The 11,397-nt window shown below is 41.3% G+C and overlaps 1 protein-coding gene across 1 annotated transcript in view; it reads left to right on the top strand.

The window, feature by feature from the left end:
• The first annotated feature begins 2,432 nt into the window (after window positions 1-2,432).
• The window catches only part of LOC132333017 (polycystin-1-like protein 2), a 36,873-nt gene continuing 27,908 nt past the window's right edge, over window positions 2,433-11,397 (top strand). The window contains exons 1-8 of the mRNA XM_059857744.1: window positions 2,433-2,438; window positions 3,360-3,762; window positions 4,306-4,470; window positions 7,044-7,229; window positions 8,052-8,162; window positions 8,585-8,732; window positions 9,289-9,518; window positions 10,157-10,561. Of these exons, the coding sequence (XP_059713727.1) occupies window positions 2,433-2,438; window positions 3,360-3,762; window positions 4,306-4,470; window positions 7,044-7,229; window positions 8,052-8,162; window positions 8,585-8,732; window positions 9,289-9,518; window positions 10,157-10,561 (1,654 nt within the window). The remainder of the gene's footprint in view (window positions 2,439-3,359; window positions 3,763-4,305; window positions 4,471-7,043; window positions 7,230-8,051; window positions 8,163-8,584; window positions 8,733-9,288; window positions 9,519-10,156; window positions 10,562-11,397) is intronic.

Here is an 11,397-nt window from a genome sequence, read left to right as displayed (position 1 = left end):
AGGGATCACTGGTAAGTTCAGTGCGTTGCCTCATGGAAAATTAGACAGTAGAAGCAACAACAAGACCAAACCCTTTTCAGTCAGCAATAGCTGGGTCTCACCATCAGGATAAGCAGACAGGAGAGCAGCAAGGAAGGAAGTGGGGTTGTGATCCACCTTCTTAAACTAATTGGCAAATGGGCATTTTTAAAGACAGCTGAAGAGGTGGAAGGTGTAGGTGTAGGTGTAGAGTCTGCTCAGGACTCAGTACTTCCTACCTATTAGGGTAACAATGTTCTTCACACTGCAGAAGTTTACATGACACAGTAAAATGAACTACTCATAATCTTGTCTCAAGTTCATGATACCTGAAAATAGTATTTTTTCTACCTCAAAGTCAAAGCAATAGAAATAAGTTTTCCATTTTTATGTTTATTCAATTAATAAATTAAACATAGAGATGTTTATATTCCTGATAAAAAACAATATATTACATTCAGTAATATTCAGGAATGTAAAGATGGTAATAACCTCATATAGAGAGTAAATTTACTTGTTCTTCCTCAAGGCAAATGAACAACTGCCAAAATGAGCAGGGGTGTGATTTATTCCTTCTCTTTGGCAGCTCTTCACTTCCTTAATTCTTCAACTCTAGCACTTTCTGGTCTCTATTATGGATTCTCAAGCTATTCTGCAGTGCTGCAGTTTGAATCCCAGGACATTCTCAGGCTGTCATGATGCAGCTGTGATCTGTGATCTGCACTGGGGTACAGATCAGGACCACTCCAAAGCCAATGACTTCTGGCATAAGAAAGCTATTTTTAAAAAAAGTCTTTCTGTTGAGGAAGAATGCAAAAGACATTTTTCCCACAAGTTCAAGGAGCACTGTTTACCTGACATCAAGTGAGTTCTCACTTATGAGTGAAAAGGGTTTTTTGAAGTTTCTCTCTTCCTGGAGACCCTAGCTGCTAATTTTGATGCTTTAAAAGCAGCATTCTCTTTTCATGTCAATGCTTTTCTCATTCTTGTGGTAAACAATAAACTGACAGAACGCTTTCCTGGCACTAAAGTATAAAAAGTCAACAAACTGCCAAAGAGGGAAATTGTCTTTCTTCCACTCTCCATCTGCTGCAGGCAGCTGAAGGGTAACTTATAGCAACCGTAGATTAGGAAAAAAATGCACATTGCTATAGAAATTGCCAACAGTAGACTCACTTGGAGAGCTTGGCTTTATTTGTAGACATTTCCAAACATTATTTGTTCTTTTTCAGGGCCTATTTCAAATTCCATCAAAGCCAGAGACAAGACTTTCACTAATTTCAATGCCTTTGGAGCAGATTCACAGGGGAGAGCCTGTGGCACCCTCAGCCCTGGCATTTTTAGTATGTTCATGTAGTCAGATTTCCAGCAGCAGAGAAAGAACTGGACAATGCTACAGAACACATTCATCATAAAAGTGAGCTCCTACTGGAAATGTCTGTGTCACAGAGCCAGTACATTCAAGTACAGTCTCCTTCATCATGCCTGTGCTTTCAGAAGCAGGCTGTGTTTTTCTTATCTAGAAGGATAAAGTGGGGGGGCTGGATGCCAGCTGCTGTGAAGCCTGGCAAGTCAGCAGGGCCCAGGAAGAAGCAGGGAGTCTGGAGAAGGCATCATGCAAACATACAGTGGCCAACTAACTGAAATGTAGCTGCCCTCAGCTCTGGCTGCTGCAACAGCTTGAATATAAAACACTTGGGTTGGGTGTTCCCAAACTGAAGCCTGTGAAGATTGGTATGGGGCCTGAAAGGCACTCTTAATTTGCAGACACCCCCAAGAGAAGCAGCTGATAATAGCAGTTACACAGTCTAATCTGGGAAGGGGATGGGTGTCTGGGCCAATTAGCTAATTAGAATATGGATTGGCCTTCTCCAGAGCTGGGAAATCCAGTCAGAATATTCACATCTTAACTGCTCCATAAGCTCTCCCTATTAATCATCAGAAATTCATGTGGGATCTGCTCCAAGGTTTCCATAGCTGAACTCTTGATTTACAGGAATGGTGAGAAGGAAGACATCCAGAATAGTGTATTTTCTTCTCCTTTCCTCTCATCCCCACTATTTTTCTACCCATTAAACAATTTCCAATTAACTTTATCTTGAAAACCCTGATAACAGTCCTGCTTTTTCCTGCTGAGCAAGACAGCCATAAACTGGAGGTCGAGAAAGGTCTTGGGATTGAAGTTCACTCTCAGATGGTGACTGGATGCAGTGCATGCACTCGGCTTTGGCAGAAAGCTTTGGAGCTGGACTGGCACACTGCAGGGATGGGCACTGCCTTCAGCCCAGCAGTGCAGGGCAGGAGGCATTTCTGCAGTGCAGGAATCCACCAAACACTGCTGATTCCTCTGTGCTCTGCTAACTGCTCACTGATCCATGTCTAAATATAAGTGCCTGTTCTTTCACATTCGGGTTATGGTGGTATAAATTAATAATAATGGCATCAAACTCAATAGAGTTAATGCCAAGGACAGGAGGATCACAATAGCTAAAATCCTTCCTTGTACTGTGCTTCTACTAAGCTGGTGGCTTTGTAAACTTGATGGATATCTTTTATAAGGAAGTTGAGATGCATTTAGAGATTTCAGCCCCTAAACGTTGCTGGGCTTGCTTCCCAAAGTCCATCATCAGCCTTTGGAATGTGCTAATAGGGCTCTCAAGTAGTTCTGATGATTAAAGCAATATTTTCATCTTTCCTAAATCATTGATTTAAGTTACAGCCTTCTCTTCTGCCTCCCAGCAGGTATAAATACTGTAGCTCCAAAGAGCTGAGCAGCTTATCTTTTAAGGCATGATGGGAGCATTTCATTTGAGGTGTGGAATTCTAAGCAGACACAACAGCTCAAAATGAAGCTTCTTGAACAGCTGAGATGAAATCTGCACATGTGTAAACAGGAGGGCAGGATGGATCTGATACAGTAATTATAGACATTGCATTAGCATCTAAAAGAGCCACCTCAATAATAATTAAAATAAAGCAATCCAGACCAATTAAATGTATCTAGAGAAGCAGTGTGTTTTCCCATCTCATAACTCTTTGTGTTTCTCTTTTTTTTTTAATCTCACTATTTTATCTCTTTGCTTTTGTAAAGACCTCCCAGCTTCAACATTCACACAATGAAGCCTTTGATGTAGGAGCTTTATCTCACTTTTCCACATGTCCAACAGTAGCATATATCAACTTTATCTTCTCTGCTCACAAGGAAAGCAATGATTTAATGTCTCCTCCTCAAACTGATCTCACATGGGATGTGACATTTGTATAATAGAGCTCACAAGGGTCAGTGCAGGGACTTAGCATCAGCACAACACCCCCCAGGCACAATCACAATTATATATTAGAAGTTCTGGTCTGTTCCATGCTCTATTTCTGCCTTTGAAGAAGACAGCAAAAAGAGTGGTGTTCTGGTAAGCAAGACCAGTGCAATGCACAGCACTGAGCTGAGAATGTGGCTGGGAGTCACAGCTCTGATTTTTCTTGCTGTGTGTTTGGCTGTGGAGGAAGCAACTGATGAAGGAATACCTTGTTCAAAGTACCAGCAAGCTTTCAACCATTCATGCTATGAGTTTGTTAGACTCCAGCAAACCTTCACAGGTGCCCAGAGCTGGTGTGAGAGAGGAGGAGGGCATCTTGTCTTTATTCAAAATGAGGAAACTCAAGAGTTCTTGCAAAAACATATTGCTGAGGATCAGGAATGGTGGATAGGACTGATCTCAAACTCCTTGCTGAATGAAACTACTGATGGTAAGTGGTTTTAAAATCACATCTTTAAAATTATATCAGCTCATGATGCTTTCTTAACATGGTAGAAAATGCAGTAAGTCCCTTTGTAGATGTCTGCTGAAAAGTCTCTTTTGTTGCTGTATCTTCAGATTTCTATTAAGATGTTTAATTACCTGCTTCACTTCCTTGTTGCATGTTATCACCCTTTCCATTGGATCTTGTAGTTGTGTGAACACATGGTGAGTGAGACCAGCTTGCTGACCCAGTGAAACAACTGTGCTGGGTTGGGTCTCCAGTGGAAGCCAATTCATCCCACTAGGAAGTGCTGCAAGATCTGATGCCAGGGAAATGGTGAAATCTTGAGGCTGGGAGCACAGGTGGAAGTGGCAGTGGCTCTTTTCATGATTGTATCAGGTTCAATATAAAATGTAATTGAAGATTCTTTCCCAGACTAACCATCTCTGCTTCAGTAGGAGCAGGGCTACAGTCCTGCTCTGCAGGCTCTGGCTCTAATTGTATTACTGTGGAAAATAAACATTCAGGACACAATTTCTCTGTTTGCAGGGTCAATAACCTGGCTGGACACTTCAAATCTAATCTACAGTAACTGGTACAAGGATCAGCCATCTCCCTTCTCATCCATGTGTGGGTACATCCTGAAGAATGCCAAGTATCAGTGGGGTGTGACTGAAAATTGCAGCCAGGAATTTGACTTCATTTGTGAGTTTGGTAAGATACACAACAGCTGGAACAGGGAAGTGAGTGTGCTGTGATCACAATGGGGCATAAATTGCCTCGTTGCTTTCAAAGTAGCTGGGAAATTACTTCATGAATCTTACTAAATGTGAACAAGCAAAAAATCATATAACCCCAGCAGATGCTCTTTTTTCAGTGTGCTGATAAAGATTTGATCCAAAGAAGGAAGAACCCACAAATCTGGGGAGATGCAGGTGCTCAGCAACCAGACATTAAGGCCCAGGGTTCCAGCAGAGGGTTGATAAAATAGAAATGGATCTGAGAGTGAATATAATGTGTAGCTGTCCACATCTTCAGTGGACATAAGCTGGCTGTGTTAAAGCATGGCTGCAAGAATAAACTCTCACAACACCATAATACCTGGGCTAGGTAGGACCCATATGGCTGTACCATAAAAACACTCATTGAAGTGGGCCAGAATAATTTCAATTTGTAACTGAAGCAAAAATATAGGCAGGCTTCCAGAGGCACCACTCCTTGCAGTCTGGAGTGAGCAAAAGTGAGAGCAAGTTTTTCTTGTTTCTTCTGAGACCCTTCCACCATGTGAAGTTCAAGGTTTTCCCAGGTCAAGGAAGCAGACAGGAACCTGTACTTCCTGTGCTCAGACAGAAAATCCACAGACATTGTGTCACTCAAATTGTGACTTGGAACAAGCAGTTCTAGAAAGAAATGCTGCAATCTCATCCCTTTAAACATATAGATATGAGGGGAATTTGTGTTCCTCTCACTTTGCACAGGAATACTTTAAACTGCAGCTACAACTGGGGTCACAAGCACTGGAAGGACAGTCTGGCTGTGGGATCACTAATATAAAAGGCTTCCAATCAAATATGCAAGTACAGGTTTCCTCCACAAGCCCTAGAACTGACACTGCCCTGTCCAGCAGTCTGCTACTACTGACATAAATAACAAGTTGTTCTGCAATAAGCAAAGCTAATAAAGTTTTGTTTCCTATCCTGATTTTCTGCTCCACATCCCTTCCCTACTCTACTCAGCACTCCCAGTTCACCCCCATATCCCCAGCATGTCCCACCTCTGCAAATACTTTTCACTGCCTCAGCTCCCTCCTCTGCAGCAGCTCCAGAGCTCCAGCTGTATGTGCTGGTCACTTGAATTCCATGTCCATGGTATTGATGTAGCTCTTTCTCTTCTCCCTAGATATTGCATTTCATGACATTTTAGGGTGTTGAAGGTTTATATCTATACATCAAATTTAGCTAAAAATGACTAACATTAAAAATGACTGAGGGAGAGGAAACTGGCAGACAGCACAACCCCTTAAGCTTATTTTTCTTGCAAAAACAGACTAAAATGATTTTTCCATTACAGCCCAGTAGACAACTGTCTGTTTGTAAGGAAAGTATCATCTGTTACCATAGGATCTGACTGAGAGCCCATTAAATTCAAAGAGCAACAATATCTTACACTACATTCATCATTCCACCACCCAGGAAACCAAGACCAGATCAAGGCAATTCTACCATTTGGTGTTCTGTAGGTTAGCAGTTTACTATAGTAAATATATATGTATCAAAGCAGGGTTTGTACCTAGAAACACAGACCAAGTTTTGTCCATCTTTCCATGTAAAAGTTGCTGAGAGAGCAAATACTGTGAGAAACCTGCATATAGAGAACAAATTAAAAAGGCATGAGATAATGGTCCATACTAGAATTTCCCAGCAAGTTATTTTTCAAGCTTATTTAGAGAGCTCTAATCTGCAAACTGATCATGTTGCTATAGTTACAGCCAGGCTTAGCTTTAGCCTTTAAATAACAATAGCACACAATTATTGCAGTGTGCACACACTGGCACTGTTAATCAAGGGACTTGAGGGGAATGATCCAAACAACCACGGGAGGACAATGTATTTAAACCTGGAACAGCTGAAACAAAAACACCCTTTTGCAACACTCCCATATGAGAGCAGTTATTCACATCCTCCTCTTCAGGGTATTAAGCAGCCTGATTACTACACGATACTAAAATTCTGAAAGATAATTAACTGTCCCAGATTAATCAAAGAATGAGGTGTATGTATTTAGAACTATGACCTTACCCATCTGAGCAGTCCTGTGAATGAAGTCAGTCAAATATCACACAGGAACAAAGGAGTCTCTGTGGCAGAAATGGGATCAGCTCCCACACTTAATATGCAAACTATTCTCCAAAGCAATTAACTGAATATTATGCAATCCATACATCTCTTTCAGAAGTAAGGAGCAACTTTAAACCTTCCAGCATTTCAGGTCAAACAAATGCTGAGTTTTTCACAAAATACTATCTATTTTTATAATTAAAATATTTTTGCTTATTGAAAATGTCCTCTATGTTTTAAAGCAGTAAAAACATATATCTATTAATTTTGAGTTTTAAAAAATAAAAATATTTAATTCTTTTTAATTTTCTTAAATTTTCTTAATTGTTTAGCTTAAAAGGGAGAAAAGGGAAGAAAGACAAACAAAACAAAATTGACATGGAGTAGAATTGTATCAGGATTTTTCAGAAATTCAGAAAGGTAATATTTGGGGTTCTTTTCTCCTATTAGAATCTGGCCAGAGCATCGCTTGTGATAATTCCAATGCCACTGTACAGTGTGGATCAGGAGAAGTGATTCAAATTGAAGAGAGCTTCTATGGGAGGAAGACCCCTCATTACTGTGTGTCAGAGACTCCTCTGCAGCTTGAAAGAGATGAAGGCTGCAGCTGGCTCAGTGTCAAGGATGAAGTAGCAGGTGGTATCTTACAGCATTGCTTGTCAGAAACACAAAGTGGGTACCAAAGTTCCTTGTGCCTCGAATACTTTATCCTTTTCTCCAGCAGTTTGCAGATGGGAAAGTGGATTATTCCTAAACTGAAGGGAATCAAAGAGAACTACTGACGGGGAGGAGGTGCTACAGGAGGCTGGATGGAAAGGAGGAGTTTTGTGAGGAGCAAAGAGTCAGAGAAGGAGAGGAGGGAGGGGAGGAGCAAATGAAGGGTAAGGGGTGTGCCTGACAAGGGTGTGGCTGGCTCCTCTTACTGTAGGAAGAAAACATGTGAGCATGCTGATTCCTTGACAAATTCAGTGGGATACACAAGGTTTGGCAGAGATGGAAGGCAACACATCCAAACAAACCTAACTCCAAAGCAGGAGGGGTGAAAAGGCTGACACCACTGGGGACATGAGGGCAGGAGGGACCTGCTGCTCCCTGCCTCGTGTCAGGCATCCACCCTGCAGGAGCCAAGGGCTTGGGTACAAAACAGTGACTGTGGCCTGTCCCCAGGGAGATTCTTAGGGCTTCCAGCCAAAATTAAACAAAACACAAAAACTTTTTTTTTTCTTTTTTTTATCATAGTTTTTCAAATTCAGCTTTGTTCCAAGAAAATGAATTGTTGCTAAGAAATGCCACAAAATAAGCAACACACTAAAGTCAAAGTGATGTGGAAATTTGTCTAGAAATCAGAGACATGATACTGCTCCTCCTGCCCTTTTTGTTTCTCATTCATCTTTCATCTGAGCTGTTGTGCCACTAAAGCCAAGAGCCACGTGCTGATCTGAAACGCTCCCTTTGCAGGCCAGTGTCAGGGGCTACAGGCCTGCCAGGTGGCAGCAGATGGCATTTTCTTTGGAGATCCTTGTCCAGCTTTGGGAAGCTATTTGTCTATTCAATACCACTGCAAGGAAGGTAAGAGGGAGGAGAATGTCCACCTAAGAAGCCTGTCCTGTTCTTTGCTGTGACACTGAGACCACTGATATTTATCTTCAAAATCACTGTTCCATCCTCAGGGAAGAAACTGGAATAGTGGAGATCACTGAGAATAGGCACAAAAATGTAGATTCCCTCTCCTAACTGAGGGTTCTGGGTAGAATATAAAGCCCAGAAATTCAGACACATAAAACATATTTATATGAAATTATGTTCCAACGAGAATTTTGATTACTAGTCATGGAAAAGAATCAGCTCCCTGTCACACCACTAATGCACACAAATTAGCAGCAGTACCAGCTGTGATTTGGAGCAGGCTGGCTCTCAATGCCTGAAAATAAATTGAATTTTGTAAGGAAAGTAGACAAACACTGGCACTGAATTGTGATTCTGCTTTGCAGGTCTGCAGCTGGTTATGAAAGACACATGTTTTGTCTTTGAAAATATCACAGTCACTTTGATCTGGCTGCTCTCACCATACTCTGGGAACCTTTCCTGTACCATTAGCACTGGAGATGGTCACACCATAGATCCTTACTACCCTCTAACGTAAGATATAGCCTTCATTTCTCTTCAGACAAACAGTATTATTCATTGCTTGCACTTTATTGAACGTGCCAAGCATTATAAATGAGATGTTAAAAACTAGATAGCTCAATAATAGAACATCCCTGTAAGAGACTTGGATTCTGCAAAAACCTGTTTTGAAATCAATACAAAATTTTATATTAAGCTCCCAACCACAATCTTTCTTCTATTATAACAACTGTTTCCTATTTCCAAGACTATTTATTCCAGATCTTAAGACTCAAAATTACTGAAAACATGTCAGTAATTGCTAAACTACAAGCAAATATTGTTTCCTTAAGTTTAAAGAGTGTTTTTTTGATAACAAAATATAAAAGGACATTCTGTAGTTTTTATTTTAATTGCATAGAAATCCTGGTTTTAATAGATCAAACATTTTTCTGCTGGATTTAAAAATCAGATGTTGTCTTAGTAGTAGGAATGACATTTGAATGAATGACATTTGGGGATGTGTTATCATGTAAGGTGGAGGACTTCCCAGGATGCTCTTCCACAACAAGTTCTCTTTCTATTCTAGACTCGTCAGCAACCTCACATACAGGTACTCCTCTCCTGGGGAGTTTACTGTTTTTGTGGAGTGCACCACCAGCGAGTGGCACGTGATGGCCCAGAGGCAGGTGACAGTTCAGGACCAGGAGGATCAGCTCAGCATTACCGGGTGCTACAGCCAGTATGAGGCAGGGAACAGCTCCCGCTGCCGGACGCTGTACGGGGAGCTGCTGTGGATCCAAGTTCAGCTCACTGGAGGTGAGGATCATTTCTCTGCATGATTTAAGGGAAGGATAAATATTATTGCCATCCTTAGATAGAAGCAGGATTGTCATCAAGCAAAATAATAACTCTTTTCCCACTAATTGTTGTATTCCTGCATTTTTATTCTCTCAGTCCCCTTGGAGGGGTCCTTTCTCAGAGATATTTCACCACCTAAAGCATAAGTATAAATTCTTTTTTCCTATTGACAAAGCTAACAGCACAAGCATAACTTTAGTCACAAAAATCTACGTGGTGCCAGTCAGAATATTTCTGTATTTGAAGTTAGAAATTGATGGAAATGCTCCTCTGATTAGAGTAAGAGGATTCCACTCTGAGCTGGACACATTTGCTGGTGTACATTTCTTTCTCACTTCAAGTTTCTGGAAGCCACATATGTGCTGAAAAAAATTAAAAATCAGTAGTGTATGTTTGAATTGTCTTCTCAAAACACTTCCAGCAGAAAACACATGATAGATTTGCATTAAGTCACCTTAAATTACTTTATTGAAAATGACTGCTTTGCTGCAGTGTTCTTGTGACTCCTGTATAAACACTGGAATGCTGCACAAAGCAGCTGGAACTTGTTGGCCTGTTGCACAAGCTGAGAGAAATTTTCATCTGTGTTTTTGCAGGCAATGGAGTAACCTACAGTGTGTTAGCAGATAACATGACACTGAGTGAATCCAGTGCAAAGGAAGGTTTTGTCCCCCATAACCTGACACTCAGCAGGGCCTCTCAAGAGCTGATAGGCCCAGGGGTGCACCAGCTGGAAATCCGAGCATCCAGGAACACGATGGCATCGCAGATCTCTGGGACTATTGCTGTTCATTTAATTGAGCCAGTATCTGGAATTCGGGCTGCAGTAGCTTCCCACACTCTGCAGCTGGGGGAGGATTTGGAGGTGAATGTCTCTGTGTCCCACGGTGCCCCAGAGAAGCTGATGTTTGAGGTGATTGGATCCAACCAAAGCCAGTGCCACAAAGCAGACGGCCCTCGTGGGGAGCTGCGGGCGTACGGCGTTCCCGTGCCCTGGGAAGGTACAGCAACACCAAGACCTCCTGTGCTTCCAGGACATCACATAAAGAGTCACAGCATCCTGGGCTAGGGGACAGTAATGCACAGCTGAATTTGGCCACTTTTCTGACTGCTCAAACTTAGTCTGCAGAGCAGGATGAACAGCACAGTCCTATGTAAGGGAGCTAAAAAATGGAGCTGACAAGTGGCTCTGCTCTGCAGAGTGACAGCAAGGCTTCACCCGATTCTTGCAATGGAAGAGACACAGTAAAGAAACATAGGCTTTATTATTCCATGCCACCATCTGATTGAAGTACAAATGAGGACATTTGCTTGAATAGCAAAGTGTTTTCCTCCCATTTGTTCATTATGTTTCAAGCTTAGACTGCTCTGCATGTTACACTGAAGTAATTCATAATCTGAGGAGTTCTTAGTAGAGATGACAAAGAAAAGGGGAGTTTTTCTGCATATCCATTTCCAACACATAACTTTTGTTGGAGTTAATTATGAATAAACATTTTAGTAATATTATTCTTCCATTAGTACATAGTCAAAGCCTTTAAAATGTAGAATTAGCACATTGTGCTTAAGAGTTAATTAACAGTGGCAGAAGATAAAAAAAGTTTCCACCTCTAATGAGCTATTCCAACCCCACGCCAAAGTGGGAACAGTAGAAGCTAATTATGATTTCATTTCATATTTTTAAATTATTCAATATTAAAGTTTTATTTGTTCTCCCTGTACCCATTTGAACATCCCTTCCCCATAGGCAGAAATTTTCAAACAAGATAACTGCTGTCTCTAGATGCTTGAACTCATTTGGCCTCCAGTGTTTGTACACCTCTAGTTTCCTGTGTGA

This window comes from Haemorhous mexicanus, chromosome 12 (assembly GCF_027477595.1).
Source record: "Haemorhous mexicanus isolate bHaeMex1 chromosome 12, bHaeMex1.pri, whole genome shotgun sequence".
Lineage (NCBI taxonomy): Eukaryota > Metazoa > Chordata > Aves > Passeriformes > Fringillidae > Haemorhous > Haemorhous mexicanus.
This window is presented reverse-complemented; position numbering and strand designations above follow the sequence as displayed.